This window comes from Triturus cristatus, chromosome 4_2 (genome assembly GCF_964204655.1).
Source record: "Triturus cristatus chromosome 4_2, aTriCri1.1, whole genome shotgun sequence".
Lineage (NCBI taxonomy): Eukaryota > Metazoa > Chordata > Amphibia > Caudata > Salamandridae > Triturus > Triturus cristatus.
Window position 1 is genome coordinate 758,414,552 of NC_140586.1, and position 18,117 is coordinate 758,432,668.

The following is an 18,117-nucleotide window of genomic DNA, read 5'->3' on the forward strand; positions in this document are numbered from 1 at the left end:
CGTTTGAAGTCCTCTCTGTAAAATGGAAAATATGTTGTATTATGCGGTGTTTTTGTAAGATAAATTCAGAAATACCGCACTATCAGTGTTTTAAAGAAGAATTAATTAATTCCTACTTTTTAAAGAGAAATATTTGCAACGCCGATTAACAGTTTAGTAGAAACAGGTTTTACTGCTACTCTCAGCGCTTTGCCGTTGTTGTATACCTATCAAAAATGGCGGCTCTACGGGGAAGTCGCTGAAGAGCGATCGGGCAGGGATCATCTCTTGTCCGTCTTTCGTGTCTGAGCTGGTTACCTGCGCCAGGCAAGAGTAGTCGATTACCGATCACCACGGGAACGCGCTCTCGAGGGTCTTCAGCTGAGATGCTAGCTTTCGTGCGTTTTCTGGAGGATGACGTCTGCTATGTTGTACCCGTTTCCTGCGTGCAGGACTTTCAGCCTCTTACCCTGACTGACTTTGACGATCAGCAGATCTATGATGTCTACCGGGGCCCAAAGGTGGACGAGCGCAACGGCAATGAGCAGATGGGGCCCAACCTGCAACGAGCTCAGATCCTGGCATTGGCAGGTGAGTTTTTGCCCCTTCTGGGAATCTTTTGCTCCGGTGTTGTAGCACCTACTTTGCATACCACGCTTTCAACATTCTCATTGGACATACAAGTGCATCGTCCAAACTCCCATGCAACTAGTCTCCACATACCACCTCTAACCATTCCACAGTCAAAGAGGACTAGTAGCAGGGGAGGATGGTCAGAAATTCCTTATGCTGGGAACACAACATTGTGTAAAGTTGTGCTCAGCAGGATAAAATAATCTATTCTTGACATGGTCCTGTGATCCCCCGAGTGAAAGGAGTATTGCCTGTTATTGCCATGGAGGAGTCCACAAGACCAAAAGCTGTAATGAATTTAGTCATAGTTGTAGGTAGGACAGATGATTTAGGCTGGCCTCCAGCCTGCCTCTAGTGAGATTCATCATATCTACCAGATTACATCTCATCAGGAATTGCATCTCCAGGGATTCTTGCAGTAGTGATGCAGTTTTAGCCAGGACCCCACTTTGAAGTTGTGAGAAGGCACAGATAATCTTGAAGTATTTGCATTATTTCGAGGTCAGTAACTATCCAAAACCAGGGTATAGTATCCTTTTTTTGTCTAGCCATTTATTAAACACCATAAATGGCAATATATGACATGAATACATAGCTGCACATGCAGAGTCCCTTGTGAATTATTCCATTAATAAATGCAATAGGTTTCGTCTATGCGATTATTAAAACATAGTTTTTTGTTGTGCGGTTGTAGCTTGGTGAGTAGTTGTGCGATACAAGTTACTGAAACTCTGTTAAAGTGTTATGACTTGTATATTGAGAGGCAATATATTGTGATGTTACTTGTGGTACTATAAAGCATGGAGATTAGGTAAATGGGGTAGAACAAAGAAAAAAAACATGTACCCGATAAGCACAGAGTGAACGCAAATGAAGCCACCAGAGACCGAGATTAGGTGAGACTGCGCTTCTTGTGGCTGACTGGAAAGACCTCTCGCAGCGATAAATGGTGAGTCGTGCAACTGGGGTCCCTTGTGTGCCTCTGCAAAGAAAACCTAATGTTCATCCCTATAGTCTGAAGGGAAACGATTTAAAAGACCCAGAGATTAGTTTATTGAAAGGGGGGAGAATTATGTCAAAAATATAAGAGCTGTATCTGTGGACACAGAAATAAATAAAACGGGAAGCAAAAAGGTGTGACCCGGGAAGAGGCTCCAAGACACAGGGAAGAGAAAGAAGGCCTTCAGATGGACTTGTAAGGAGTGCTTGTTAGGAAATGCAAATAAGCATCACAAGGGAAGAGACAAAGTGAGCTTCTGGAGGGAATTCCGTGCTCTTGGCTATGTCCCAGAAAACACACTAAAAAGAAGAGGATGTGGTGTAGCAGCCAGAGCTGCTGAGTTCAGACCTAGGGACCACGGTTCAAGTCTTGGTGTTGGCTCAATATTCTGTGATTAAGTGCAAATCATTTAATCTCCCTGTGCCTACAACAAAATGAATGTGTAATGTTACTGGTGCTTATGGAAAGTGCATAGTCCATTTTACTAAATTGCAAGCATGAGAATTTAAATAATTATAAGGGCATAACAATTATCCCTCCATCACATGACAAACCACAGAAAATGTGGTGTAATCAAACCACTTGCTGCAGGCTGTAAATTGTGTATTTTTAAACAGCAGCAGGCTACTTGTGGCGTTTTGCAGCGATATATTTTGGTTTTTAGCACTGTGTAATAGCTCTGGTGGATTGGATAAACAGTAAACAGTTTGAAAAAGGGGTGATTTGGTTTGAAGGAGCGCTGCATAATTAAGGTGTAAAGCAGCCTTATTTAGGACTAGCAGCAATATCCTGCCGCTGCTGAAAGCAAATCTGCCAAAAGGCTGAGTTACATCTTGGAAGGAGCAGAGGTCATGGAGTGGTCAGGGTGAGAAGAGTGCAAGTACCAACTATGAGGAAGGAAAGACGACAGGGGAAGCTAGAAGAGAAAGCCTTGTTGATGGATGCTGCTCACACAAAGTGCATTTTGAAAGGGGACTAAGCTGTAACTCAGTTTCCCAAATTCACATGTTGCCAAAGCTCCAAGTTGGTTTCAAGATATAAAAGTTGCCAGCTGTAGCCCTTGTAGAATCCATTGTAGAAGTCTTGTTTGGGGATAGATGTTATAAACGCCTTAGAGTAATTGAAAATAAAATAATGTTCACTTGTTAGGCAATTGGTTTGGGAATGTGCAAATCCACTGAAATGAATGGCATCCTATGATGCAGTTGAACGGAGGCTATTTAGGGCATATGACATCCTTGCTACACTTCTGCTTGATTTGCTTAAAGCACCCTCCATTCAGACAGCAGAAGAAAGCAAGGTATGGAGAGAGGTAGTGTCTTTGCGGCCAGAGCTGCCAACTGTAAAGCTGGGAAACCAGGTTCGAATCTTGACATTGGCTCAACATCCTGTAAGCAAATTGCTTAATCTTTCTGTACCTACAAATATAAAAGTATGCGAAGAACTTGCACCAAATAAAAGAAACGTTAAATTAGAAGCACAGCAGCACAGTCACGAAGAAGTTCAAGCAGACGGTGAAGCAGGACACTGATAAGAAGGCACGAAGAACAATAGGAAATAGTATGCTACAACCAAAAGAAACGGAGGAAAAGTAAGTGGCAACCACTCAAACAAATGAAAAGGAAGGGCCGGTTGTACGCCACTTTGAAGATTTTTATTAAATTCAGTAGGTTCCAAAAGCGCAGCACAAGCACTGTGCAGGCGAAACCTAAAAAAGGCAGCGAGCCCTTACGGTTTCAGTCCAGTGTTCAATTAACAATTCTGTATTGTGAGCCTGTTCAGGTTACTCCACAAAATAAACACTTTTTTCCTATGGGATTGACAGTACTCATCTTCTGTTCTTTTGAACAAGTATTGTGTATCTTTCAAGAGCATTATAATTTAATTTGAAAGATGTTCTACATCAGTCATGCCCTGATTATGGGATAACCATGTTTGTTCCCCTCACTCTCACTCTTTCTTCCTAATATTAATTTGCAGGAGATTAATATTGATAGTCATGAAACTTAATTTGTATCCCAGGGTTCTTTTAGTGTTTATCACTAGTAAGATCACCCTAAAGTTTGGAGTCTAGAACTGACCCAGTTTGAGGCTGATGTTCGACTCCGGTGTTCTCCTTTCTAGGCCTGTCATCTTGGGAGCACCATGCAAATGCATATCTGTGTAGGTTGTTTGTCGGGCACTGTCTTGCTCCCTTCTCCCTGCTTTCATCTATGATTAGAAGAGAGGTTCTCTTCAGTTACATATCTGATTACTTGAGTACCGGGACCCACAATGCACCTTGAGATCGAAGAACTACATGATCCCTTGGGTAGAGTTGCTTCGTCCTTATTCATGTGCCTATTCCCTATTTGTGGGAAAGTCCTGCAAACCCTTTTACAAACGTCCAGTCTTGGTTCATTGTTCACTCTCCTCTGGCTAGTGAAATGCTACAACCGTTAGAGTATTTAGAGTGAGCACTTCGAATCATAGCTATAGACTGAAGGCAGTCCTGTATCGTAGCAACCCTCAGAAGAGTTCCCAGCCACCTTTAACTGAAACTGTGCAATGAATGGTGATGGCCAAGCCGTAGTATCGTAGTAACTTCTTCCTGATGAGAGCACTCTAGGAGTTGGAGGCAATTACTGGGCTTCCCCCATGAAGTTGTGTTTACATCATGCTCGAGCAGTCATTACCAATCCAGGAGTTGTCTTATTGTAATTCGAGCAGGTAGAGGATCTTGTTTCATAGTTCTATCTTCCCAAGAGAGGGGAACAGACCACAGTCCAAGGCGTCCGTTTTTAGATTTGTGTATGGACCGAGCTGCATCCATACTCGGCAATGGTCAGGGATCTAGCACTTTCACTAGTGGGCCACAATTTTGTTTCATTCCCACAATTGCCATCTAAGCCTCCGACGTTGTTTTCTGATTGTGGAGCACATGCCTCTGAATCACTAGCCTGAGCCTCACACACCTTTGAAAGTCTTACAGTTTTTTTGTGTGGATTGCTGACCAAGGGTCCTGAGTCAGTCGGATGCCTGTTTCGTAAGCCTCTTTTGCCTGAACAGCTGTGGCATCCTCACCATTCCCTATCTGCTCCAATGAGGATGTTGCCGCCCTTATCTGACGCTGTTTGCACCATGTGACCTAGCACTGGCCCAGTTTGAAGCAGTGTTAGTATTTGGGATCATTTTCATGGGAGAACAGAGGATTATGCAGGATGGTACAGCCAGTAGACCAGAGCTCTGATTTAAGCAAATGTCTTTGCACACACTCAGCCAAGCCCAACCTTTTTTTCGTTTTTATTTGTGAGAATTATGGCACACATATTTTCGTTATGGTACAGCAATTCTGAGGCATTTTAAGTTAGATATGTAATGGATCTTGGGTAGTAAATTGACTCCCTTCCAACCCTTTCAGTTACAAGGCTGACAATTGACTAATTCTTACTTGGCTTAACAGTCTCCTGTCCTATATGTTGCACCCTCCAGAATAGCAAGCAGGTCGTGTCATTACATTGTGCGGACAGTAGGTATGTACTTGGGATTCACACTTCAAATACAGTCCAAGACTCTGTTCCAAAGTCAGAATTTAGTGCACTGCCACCTAAACTTCTGTGTATCAGTGTCTCAATGCAAAAGCCATAAACAGACGTCTATGCATTCAAAATACCGGTCTGAGAAAGCTAGAGCCTGTCATCTCAGCCCTCCTTAGACATTAAGAGATGGGTTCCTTTGGATGAGAAATGGACAGAAATGTAGATGATCAAGATCTCTGTTTGGGACCAGGGAGCAGGGCACAGCTGAAGCCCCAGGCTGGTGGTGCTGAGAAGGCTTCTGCATTGCTGCAGGTCCAGAAGGCCATGCTCGTCCCAGCATATGGACTTATGCTCTTCTGCAAGAACTCACCCCTAGACTACAGCTGTCTGATTCAGAGCAAGCAGCTGTAGCACTCCATATAGTAGACGCACACCTAGGCTCACATCAGCATGTCAGTGCTGTGGAATCCCTGCACTCATTTTGTGCATTTGACCCCAAAGAACGTAGAGATTGAGAGAGCAGATGGATCAGGTCACGGGAATCTTGCAGAGACTGACAGGTGGTAGGCAATCCTGCATTAGCAAAGGAAGATCATTCTTGACAGCTTATGAAAAGAGTGGGACACTGAATATCCATAATCGGTGTACCACATAATAGCTCCTGTGAGGTGTCTCCTTTTACCTGCAGTGCTTCAGCGGTCTCCACAGCATTTCAGCAAGTATTGATACACTGGTTTGTGAGTTACTTTAAAAAAAAACTATTTATCATTTTTCTGACATATACATAGTCTGGCTTTAATAATTCACTGCATTAACGAATCAATCACTATTGACATATCTGCATTATGTCATTGTGCACATATATAGTCAAGGATTGAAAACGGCTAGTTATGGAACATCTACATTTCTAATTGCATTATGATTTTCCCCTCACACTCAACCATGTCTTGAGCAACCATGTCTGTGACCACATTGTGTTACCGGAAGTCTGTTCAATGATCTATTTTACACCCTCTATTTCAGCCCACCATGGTCGGGACTATTCCTGTTGGTTGCAATGTGGGAGAGGGTGAATCTAAGTGGACCCCATATATCTTTTGGCCGGGAGGTAGGTGGCTGCATCGTGGCATAGAGTTCACAATTTGTGTTGCAGAAAGTAAGGCTCGATAGCCAAGCACTAGTCGTAGGGGGGGGTCTGCTGCCTCACTTAAGAGCAATCTCACGCTTAGCCTGTAAAAGTGCCAGAGCGATACATTTGCGTAGGTTCTTTGGCATGTTGTATACATAGCCCACCAGAGCGACCTCGTGAGTGGGATCTATCTCCAAGTGCGCTATCTGGGAAATGAACCTAAATATGGCCCCCAAAGTCTCCAATCTTAGGACAATTCCACGTCTGGTGGGCAAAGTCAGCATGAGGGCTGCCACATTTTAGGCAGCTGTGAGGGCGATTGGAATGTATGGCGTGGAGCTTTGCAGGCGTCATGTAGACCCTCCATAGATACTTAAAGTGTACTAATTTATGCCTGCTATTGAGGGATACCTCCCTAGTCTGAGTGCAACAGAATGCTCACTGGTCGTCTAAAATTGGGTGTCCTAAGTCACGCTCCCATGCCTCTCGAATCTTAGCGTTGTGGCGTGGGACAAGGACCACGCTAGCTTTATACAGCTTTGAGATTAATTGGTCCCCCACTCGTGCTGGATATTAAAAGCGTCAAAGGAGTAAAAGACTCGGGCTCAAGCAGATACTCTAGGACTTTGGCGCTGAGCGCACTATGGACTTTATTATACACAAATTGGTCCATAAAGGACGCCTCACTAAACTTTCGCCCCTCAGTGCTGGTGAATACCTGTTCGTCCGGGAACAAGTCACCGAACTTGGTAATAGAATGGACAATGTGCGCTGGACTAGTTTCTCCTGCGTGATGGGTAGCCACGGATTATTTGCGATGGGAATTGCAGAGGGCGGTGCCCTCTGTGACGTGCGACAATTTACGCCATGCTCGACTCGTTGTTGACACTGTCTGAATGTCACGGGGGTCCCGTGGGAACCCCTGAGGTAAGGGAGCATGCAGGGGGGTCGGGTGCACAAGATCAGCTTCTGGTCTACTGTAGGGAATACGAGCATCTAGGTAGTACAAGGAGTGAGCGAAGCTTCATTGGGCAACTAGATAATAAAGTCTGAAATCGGGTGTGCCAAACCCTCCTCTCTCATATGGTAGGGTCATGGTGTCCCAGCATATTTTCCGTCTCTTACCGCCCCACGCAAGTCTGATGAGATGTGATTTGAGAGTGTCAAAGAATCTATTTGGAAGTGGAATGGGGATATTATGGAATAGGTACAAGAATTGTGGGAGCACAATCATCTTCATTAACGCAATTCTGTCTGTCAGCGATAGCAGGAGTCTCAACCAACGCTCGATTTGCATTTCTAGATTATGTATAGCAGGCCTATAATTCCGCAGGATAATCTGTTCAGTGTCCCGAATTATCTGGATTCCTAAATACCTGACTGATTCTTCACACCATGTCAACGGGAATTCACAATCCCATTTAGCTGTGCCAGTCATAGGGAGAATTTCGGACTTACTCCAATTTATATCCAGTCGAGAGTAGCTCCCGAACCAGATTATCTCTCTGATGAGTGGATCCAAATTTACCTGGGGGCAGCGAACATATAATACAATATCATCTGCATATAGTGAGATCAGGAGCGGGCCTGTGTTGAACTGTATGCCTGTATGAAGGTGCTTTTCCTGAAAGTGCCTAACTGGAGGGTCAAGGCCAATATGAAAAGTAGCCGGATAGTGGGCACATCTGTCTAGTTCCACACGTGAGAGCGAACGAAAGGGGACAACGTGCCATTTAAACAGAGTTTTGCAGAGAGAGAGGTGTAGGAGTAGAGCTGTGAGGTCGATGAAACCCTTGGGAATACCCAATTTTCCTATCCCTGCCAATATAAAAGACCACTCCGAGGAGTCGAAGGCCTTTTCAGTGTCCAACAGGACCGCAGCTGCTGGAAACTCAGCGCAATTCTGTGCAGTACTGCAAACAATGTACGCAGATTCAGCGCCGTAGATCTATGGGGAATAAATCCCAATTGGGCCAGAGCTATGATACGATCAAGTAGCTACACCAGTCTTAGCGCAATCATTTTAGCGAGGATTTTATAGTCCAAATTTAAGAGCGATAGTGGCCGATAAGATCCACAGCTCATTGGCTCCTTAACGGGTTTAGGAATGAGGACAATTACTGCATCGCGTAATGTAGGAGGCAGTAGCTTTTTTTCAAGGGCTTCGTCGTACACCTCGAGGAGATACGGGAGCCAGTATGTCTTTATATGTTTTATAAAATATGCCTGTGAAGCCATCGAGTCCAGGGGCAGTGGAGCTATTCAAGGCCTCTATGGCGCGAATTATTTCTTCCTTGGAGAAGGGCTCAGCTAAAAATTGCTGCATACATTTTTCCAACCATACCATTGCTATCTCGTCCAGGTATGCCTTACAGTTATTACTGCTGTGCGTTATGCGTGTGGAATATAAGTTAGAGTAGTACTTTAGGAATTCATCTCTGATCTCGGGACTGTCGGTGTGTATTTGGCCAGTCTCAGAACGGATGGATGTGATGTAGGCTTTCCTACGCAAGCCTTCAGAAGTTGTGCTAGCGTGCGCCCCGGACTGTCGCCCTTGCCATATCTCCTGGCTGTGGCATACTTCCCGAGAAGGTTAGTTTCACTCGCGGCTACCTCGCTGATCTCAGTCAGCAATAACAATCGGCGGCCAAGTCCGGATGGGTTAGGGTTCTCAAGTAGTTCAGCATCAAGTGCACTCATTTGTTGTTCTATGCGAGAAATAGTGCCTCTCAATGACTCGAATATTCCGCAGTGTTTAACGATACACACCCCTCTTGTATAGGCCTTAAAGGCTTTCCACAAGGTCGCCCATGTGCTGACCGAGCCCTCATTAAACTCGAAATATGCCACTATGGCTTCAGGCAGCTCTCCTGAAAACACTGCATCATTTAAATCCTGTCCCAGAAATCTCCATTGCCGTTCACTCCGTTGAAAAACAACCGGGGAGTAGTCTGAGTACGTTCTAGGCAGATGGAGAGTCGACCTGAACCAGGGGGCCATATTGTGGGAGACGAGCCAGAAATCCAGCCGTATCCAGGTGTCGTGTGGTGCGTGAATGCTAGCTCATTCAGGCTGCACATACGCCATATATCTATCAAGCCCAATGAGTCACAAAGATCCCTAAGTGCGCGGCGAGCCCAGGGTTTAGTGTCAGGGGAGTCTGCTGTGCTATCCTTCTCCGGAATAAGGAGGAGATTGAAGTCTCCGCCCGCGCAGATATAATATGCACCCGATTGGAGGAGCTGTGCATGTATACTATGGAAAAAGTCAGGATCATGAACATTGGGTGCATATATGCACGGTAGAGCAATGCAGTATCCCATTAATCTCTCAGTTACTAGGGTATAACGACCCTCCCTATCACAGTGCACCTTATATAGTTGAAAGGGCAAGCACTTATGTATGCGGATAGCAGTACCTCTAGAATATGTATTGTAGTTCGCAAAGTAACGGTGCACCCCCCAGCTAGAGGCAAAAGCGGCAGGAGAGTTAGGGGACAAATGGGTTGCTTGCAAAAATACAATGTCAGCTTTATGACGCTGTAAACATTTTTTAAACATGCTTTCCCTCTCTTGTGTTATTTAATCCCCTAACATTCCAGGTGATAAAATTAACATTTGAGATAGTAGACAGCCTACCCGCCATCGTCCCATGTAACAAAACCGGCAGACTGTAAGCTTAGAGCTATATTAATACACGATGAGTAGCAGTAAATTAACTGTGTCAGAAACAATCGAAAACAAACCTGCAAAAATGGGCCTCTCCCCCACCCCCTTTCATCCCTGCATACCCCTTTGCAGGGAAACCCCTGATTGATAACTCTGTAAACTGCATCATGTAAACTACACAATAGGGCAAGAAACCACAAAATAAGATACATCTTCATCTCAGTAACAATCAAAACGTGTTATACACTGGGTGTGTGGCAACTCTATGCCAGTACCCAAAAGGTGCAATATTCATCAAGGTGACTCTTGCACCTCTGCTGCTGTAATTGTCGTGCCTCATCCATGCTATTTCAACATAAATGGTCCAACACTATTCATTGGAAAAGAGTTACACACTGGCCACTGTGCTGCGGGGAGCCCCCTGATTTATCGTTGATTCTGTGTCCATCGTTTCTCCTGTACCGCCTGTAGAGTGTCAAAGATACGAGACCAACCCTCTATAACCACCCAAAGTCGTGCCAGATAGCTCATGCCATATCCAAGCCCCAAATTCTGGAGTGCCGCCTTGATCCCATTATGTTTGCGCCTAGCGTCTTGCACCATGGCCGTAAAATCAGGAAACAGAGACGGCGTGGAGCCCTGCCAGGATAAAGTGCCAAGTTCTCTAGCCAGCCTCAAAGCAGTGTCCCTGTTCTGGAAATTTAGTAGGTGGACTGTGATGGGTCTCGGCGGACACCCTGGGTTGGGTCTTGGACCCAGGGAGCGGTGGGCGCATTCTACCAGAAAGGTAGTGGTGAAGGCCTCTTTGCCGAAAAAGGTCCGAGAGCAGAGTCTCGACAAACAAGTCTATGCGGCGGGTGTTGGTGGACTCCAGGACGCCAAGAATTTGTATGTTGTTGCACCTACTGCGCGCCTCTAAATCCTCGTTTTTTTATGGCTATTTCTTTCAGGATTCTTTCCATTTTGTCAAGGCGTTTAGTGGACTGGGCCGCCCCGTCCTCTATGTCAGGGACCCTGCCCTCAGCGTTGTCTAAGCGCTTGTTGTGAATATCTAGTTGGGCTCCCATGGTGTCCAAACTCTTTTCAAGGGCGTCGTAGTGGCCGTCGAGCGCCCTTGCAGTTCTTGCAAAAGCACACCAGATCCAGCAGGAGCATTGCTAGGGCCTGCTGTCTCCACTCCGCCATGACACTGTCTGGATTCGTGGGTTGCTCCGCAGGCTTAGGGAATTGCAGTAGCCTTTGTTTCGGGTCTTTCCGACCCATCCCTTAGATGTCGGCGTGTGTGATCGTTAGATCGCCTCCCGCGTGTGTGTGCGCCCCAGGGAAATATTAGAATCAGTGGTCACTGGCCCTCTGTATGCTCCTGAACGCTGCGTCTATCCTGTGTCAGCCTGGTCTTGGTGCACTGGAATGGTGCTGGGAGGCCATGCCTCGCCCCCCTGTCACACCATGCAGTACACTGTACAAAAGGCACTGCATCAGCGGGAGAACTAAATGCTGGTGCTCCGCCGCTCGTGGGGAATTGGTGACAGGTTAGGGATTTATATATTTATGCCGCCTCGCCGTCACGGGGATCAAGGCGCCTCACAATTGACCGGAGGCCGCCAGCAACACCGGCGTGCCCGTATGAGACCAGGTCCCGGACGCCCCCCTTCTACCTTGGAGTTGGCTTGCCCAGCTGGGTGGCTGGCCCCCAGGCTCACCCGCAGCCCCTGTCACCACGGGGCATCCGGGGGCTAAGCCGGCCGAGGAAACAGCGCTGAAGCGCAGAGATTAGGATGCACTGAGGGGGGTGGGGCACACGTATTGGGACCCACTCACCTCTGGGTTCGCAGAGTCCAATGGCCCCTCTGCAGCCGGCAGAACTGTCCTGGTCGTGGCAGGGAAGGTCTTCAAGACTGCGAGTCACACACAGGCCGCGCCGGCACACCCTCTTTGTCAATCCTGGCAGTAGAAGGCTACCGGGTCGCTCTGCATGTCGCCACCGGCTTACTACATTGCAGGATGATGTTGGGCCATAACTCTTGAGCCATAACTCTTGAGCGAGTGGGTTAGCAGATGATGTAGGATTTCAGGCTAGCCTGGCGGAGCTTCAGTGCCGCGGGGCCATTACGGTCGGCTGCCTGGCCATGCCCCCTGATTTGTGTGTTACTTGGCTCTAAGTTATCAGTACTGTCACCTATACTTGGGTTGAGTGAGGTTTAATAACTACTGCCACAGATTGCAAAATGTGTATGCCTTAATGGCCTTCCATGTGAAAGAATGTGTTTGGGGGTGGGTACCCTATTTACTGTCCCTCTGAACTCCAGCAGATTTTCTCATCATCCATATTATATTTTGTTTTGACAGAATGGGGGATCCTAAGGTAAAGTCCACATTTTTACAAAAGATAGGTCCCTACATTCACTAGAGTCGTACATTTCCTCTTGACTGCCTCTGAATTTGTACTGGAGGAAGATGTTGAATAATTTGGATATGGGGAGAACTTTTCATTTTCACATGGCATTAACTAGGCATCCTGTTTCTCTTCTAGAGAATGTGAGTGAGCTCTCAGTTAACACCAGTTTCATCACTCGTTTGGTGATCAGAGCATGTCCTTTTATTTTGAAAATACTTAGTTTCTAGTCCTTTAGTGTCTGAAACAAGTTATGAATCAGTAAGCATACCGTTGAGCAGGCATGTGATTCTTTTAGAGAAAACTGTCTACTTAGACTCTACTAAAACCTTGCAAAGCCCTTATCCTGTTAAGGCCGTTGCCATGCTAGGCCGAACAATCTTAACCTATTGTTAGAGTTCTTATGCTCCACACCCTCTGTTCTGAGCATTAATACGGCTGTGAATAAGGATTCCAGATGAGAAAACAGTAATCTGTAAGTGAAAGAATAAATGTATTATTGCCCTCTTATTGTACACCCTAGAACTTTGTTTTACTGCAGGCTTGCGCAGGAGCTATCCAACATCCCCAGCTCCAACTGAAGAAGGATACACTGAGCTACCAGATTTACTGTGTACTATTTGATGTTTAGACGCTGGTTTGAGCCTTTGAGTCAATTGACTCTCCAGGATAGCTATTTGTAGTTTGTATTACTTCTAAGTGGTGCTGCCTATTGGTGCCACAACCGATACAATTTCAGGATGGTGTGCTTGTGAAAAATTTAACAATCTTCTTTCCTCTTCTAATATGCATTTTAGATAACAAATCAGAACTTGAAATCAATGTGTTGCAGAAAAAAATAAAAATCCCCAAACTTTCTGGTGGCAGCCATGAAGGGGACATGAGAGACCATCACGTGGAAGACAAAGTGAAGCTTAAACACAGTAAGGTATCAGTTCTGCAACTTTTTCTGCTTCCGTTTGTATTTGAATACCATTGCGTCAATGTTTGTAGAATGACTGCATTTGGCTTTGACATCAGTGATCTCTGAGATGCCTCCACTCGTAACTAAGTGAGCCGTTTTACTAGATGGTGCAGCCATCTCAAATTTTTAACATCTATACTTTAAACATTGCTGTCTAATGCATCTAACATTGCTGTGACAATGGTTAGGGAAAAGATGACCGTTAAAGTAGTACACTTCTGTGATTTGCACTTAATGTTAGATGTATTTAGCGGAGTAGTGCCTACTTGCAATTTAGTAATGTAATTTTATTGGACATTATATCCTTTATCATATCACTGCTTGTAATCCACTTTTTATAATGGAGGCAGCAGCTTGTACCCATCTATAGTGCTCCATGTTCAGCATTTATGGTGAGTCCATTTGGAGCATTTGTGAAGGTCAGTACTGTCCATGAATGTCATTTGCTGAGAGTAAACGCGTTTCACAGCTGGTACGTACAGATGTCCAGTGAGTGGAGTTTGTTTAGACTAGAATAAAAGATATGTGCTTCTTAGCAGTAACAACTACCATACTTGTGAATTCTTGGCTGATTCTTCATTCCAGTTGTATTTGTCAGTGGTTTAATGATTTGGGTCTTTCGAGGATAATCCAGTTCATATGTATCTATGTTTGTGAAAAGGAGGTCATTGATTGTGTTTATTCAAACTGAATTTGCTTCACTGTAAAAGTGTGCATTTCTTTGCATTTTATATTTTAGGCATAACACATACATTTGCAGGACTATCAATTTTGTTAAATGGTTACTGAGCTTTCGTGCTTCTCTTGAGTATCACACACAATAACCGCACGGAATTCTCAAAATATGACAAATATTGAATATTTTCTGCTGTTGCCTCAATAGCCACTGTAGGCAAGAAGGATATTCACCCTGTATTCCACTGTGGGATCAGGGTTCTTTCTGTATTTGTCTAACTGTAATGGTTCTCTGTTAATTATTACGCTTTGTAATACAATCTATTGGCCAATGCCAGAGATGTTGGAAAAAGGACTGCATACGCAATTCATTAGCTTGCATGCCAGAAGAACATTGTACATCATTTCTCAAGGAGACAAGACGTGTATGGTCACTAGGTGACATAGGTGTGCAGAATAAAAGTGTAAAGACACACCAGCGGAAAAAAACAGGACAAGTTGGTGCAAAATAAAGTAAATAAAGTTCAGTAATTCTCAAAAACACCAAACTAGCCCTGGGGTATTCAGAGAGAATTGTTTATTGTACCCAAATGAGAAAGATCTAGTCTAGCTTTCCTGGTATTCTGAACCTATATTGAAGCTATATAAACAAGAGTTATTTGCATGAGATGTTAAAAATTAAACAAGTTGCACCTCTAGCCTGCCTCGCCTGCACCTTCATCATATTCCTCCCCACACCCATCTCAATTTGTCATCTATCTCTCCCCAAACGCACCTCCAGTTTGTCAAATATTCCTCCCCTCATCCACCTCAGTTTGTCAACTATTCCTCCCCACACCCACCTCAGTTTGTCAAGTATTCCACCCACACCCTCCTCAGTTTGTCAAATATTCCTCCTCACACCCATCTCAGTGTGTCACCTATTCCTCCCCTCACCCACCTGTTAGTCAAATATTCCTCCCCTCACCCACCTCAGTTTGTCAAATATTCCTCCCCTCACCCACCTCATTTTGTCATATATTCCTCCCCACACCCACCTCAGTTTATCAAATATTCTTCCCCACACTCAACTCAGTTTGTCAAAATTCAAATTCAAAATAACTTTATTCGGCACAGCACCATACAAGTTTAACAATAAGACAATACATTTTTTGTTAAATACAATGTTAAAAAAGCTAAAATCCTTGATAAAATAAAATCACAATTAAAATAAATGCTTCATCGTCCATAACATTTCATATCTGTTAACATAGATGTGCGCAATTGTTTTCCTCTCCCCAACCCGTTACTGTGATTCATAACATTTCCTAATTCCCATTGCTGATGTGATGAAATTTAGCACCGCACTACAGATAACAGAGTTAGTCGGGGATTGCAGATGTATAAACTCCTCATCATATGTACATAGGCGAATATTCGTTAGTAGGGGCATCAAAAATCTTCTCCTCGGTTCTTTATAAAGTGCACAAAAAAGAGTAAAGTGCATGACGCTCTGGATTGCCGTATTGTCGCATGGACAGGGAGTAGGGTTATCCATCCACCCAGATTGTTTGGGAAATGCCGCTAAAAAGTGCAATGTGCCTGGGCCGAATCTAGTTAAAAGAAAACGCTTCTGACTATTCGTGGTGAAGGATAGGTAAAATTGCTGTTTGGGCATAAAAGGGCAGCTAGGGCCTGACGCCTCAAGTTATAAATGACGCTGAGTTGCCCAGGTGTTCTACTCCTCTTTTATTATAGCCTTCGCATTTGTGGGGATACTAATTGGGGTGTCAAAATACTTGCCCAACCCAATCTCATAGAACCTATCCCTCACAGAACAGAGCCAAGGAATCTTCGAGGACCTATCCAGATTAACACAGTCTTCGACAATCTCCCTAGAAAACTGTAGCTCTTCCGCGACCCATATTTTGGCCCATAAGAGCAGGGGGGCAGAGCCAATGCGATGTTCTATATATTCCATCCCCACTTCTTTATGAGAAAAAGAGGTGGCGGAGCAGGATGGAGTCATCAACAAGTGTTTCATGAACCTGTTTTCTACCACTTGATACAAGCGATTTTTTTTTTTAATTTTATTTTATTTATTTTTTTAATTTTTTTATTTATTTATTTATTTTTGGTAGCGCCACACACCCGCCTCATAAAATGCGACCGACACACATTTTGCTTTGTATAAAGTAACAAGCTCCGGCATTGGCTTATGGCCTAATTTACAGACAAACCTAAACAGCCCCTCCACTACTCTACTTGTTTGCTGTGCCCTTGCTGTGACTAAAAAATCCCATTTCATCTCCTTATTAAACGTATTCCCCAGATATGTGAATGTATCCACCTTTTCAATAGTCTTGCCCCTTACATTAAAACTTCAGGTTTTGGTGTTTTTTGGGCCGCATACCATTACATAAGATTTTGAAAAATTGACCTTTAAGTCTAGAGCCGCCCAAAAATTCATAAAAGCGTCCAATGAGGTTTGTAAACTGTTGGCCGTCAGGGCCATAAGTACAGTATCGTCCGCATACGAAAGTAACGGAACTGGGTTGCTTCTAATGCAAGGAAAATCAATTTTCTACGCTTCCAAACCATTTGTATACATCAAGAAAAGGAGCTAAAATGCACCCCTGCCGGACTCCTTCCCTTTCCCCTTGAGGGCCGAATCTTATGGCGACGGAGGTGTTAGCATGAAGTCTTTTTAAGAGTTGGGCCAGCGCCTTTTTGAACCCAATTTTCTCCATTAGCGCCCACAACTTCTCCCTGTTAATGGTGTCAAATACGCTAGACAAGTCCATGAAGGCAAGGTGAATAGAACCACCTTTTGCCTTCATGTACTTTCCCATAATGAGGGACAGATTTAGGCATTGCTCTGTTGTTCCCAGCCCCTTTCGGAAACCATACTGAGCTTTTGAGATAATCCCCTTGTTAGTTGCCCAGGTCTCTAATCGGGCAAGGATTACCCTACCCATCACCTTGACGGTGGCATCAATAATGGAGATCGGCCTGCAACATGCAGGATCGTTTCTATTCTCTATTTTAAACATGGGTACAACCATGGCCTCTTTCCAGGAGGCTGAGATTAAATTAATCACCACCAATTTAAAAACGTTGATCAACAGGGGTGCCCAAAGGTTTGTGTTTAGCTTAAAAAGGTCAAGTGGGACTCTATCTGGATCTGGTGCCTTCTTGCTTATTCGCTTTACTAGAGCTTCTTCCACCTCTACCACCGTAAGCGAGGCACTAAGCGCTGCAGCTTGTGCCCGGTCTGCTGGGGGATCCTCATTACTCACCAGTAAATCCCTGCCATTTGGGTTAAAAATGGACGCAAAATGAGATTCCCAAATGTCGCCCAGAATCGTTGAGTCCATCCTTCCCACTTCCTCCGTAAACTGAGGTCGGTTGATAATGGCCCAAAAACGTTTACTATCTTTGAGAGCACTAGCTCTCTCCAAATCCTCCTATGCTAGGCGCCTCAGCTCCTCCTTTCTTTTGTTGATGATATTTTTATATAAGCGTCTGGCATTTTTAATTTGTTCTCTATTACGGGGTATAGATTTTAGGGCAATTTTTAAGTTCTTGTGGGCTCTAGAACATTCTGCATTGAACCAACGAATTTCCTGGCGCTGCTTAGGCCTCGCTGGGCGTGTTAATCTATTTGCTACATCAATACAGATACGTTCAAAATTTTGTACAACCATTGTTGAGGGAGAATCCTGCTGAAGGCAGTCCATAATTAAGTCATGATTTGCTCTGACTATTTCCTCCTCAATTGATGATGGATTTAACTCCCCCCAGTTTATTCTTACACCTTTATTACAGTTGTAGTCAATCCGGTGACCATCACCCCCTGGAGTCCTAGCTGTTGCTTTGAGTGAAACAATGAGTGGGTTGTAGTCACTCGCTAATCTAGGTTCTACATTAAAATCAAAAACCAGTGAAGAAAACTCCCTGGAAATAAACATAAAATCAATAAAACGTTCCCTACCCCCTCCAACCAAAGGTAGACACTGTACTGAGAAATTGTTGGTCAAACTATCCAAATCATTCTCAATAATAATGGAATTTAGGGCCTCCCCCTGCGGTGTGTGAATGAAATGCGCCAAGGGCTGTCCATCTATATCCAAGAGACCACAAACTCTTTCATTGCTATATTTACAGGACGTACAAT

General features: G+C 44.5%; 1 protein-coding gene across 2 annotated transcripts in view; it reads left to right on the forward strand.

Moving 5' to 3' along the window:
- Positions 1–279: 279 nt before the first annotated feature.
- BEND5 (BEN domain containing 5) overlaps positions 280–18,117 on the forward strand; it is a 125,788-nt gene continuing 107,950 nt past the window's right edge. The window contains exons 1-2 of one of the 2 annotated variants that reach the window (XM_085602662.1): positions 280–570; positions 13,120–13,250. In XM_085602662.1, the coding sequence (XP_085458788.1) occupies positions 366–570; positions 13,120–13,250 (336 nt within the window). In that variant the 5' untranslated portion in view covers positions 280–365. The remainder of the gene's footprint in view (positions 571–13,119; positions 13,251–18,117) is intronic. The other variant, XM_085602661.1, reaches the window with a different exon arrangement.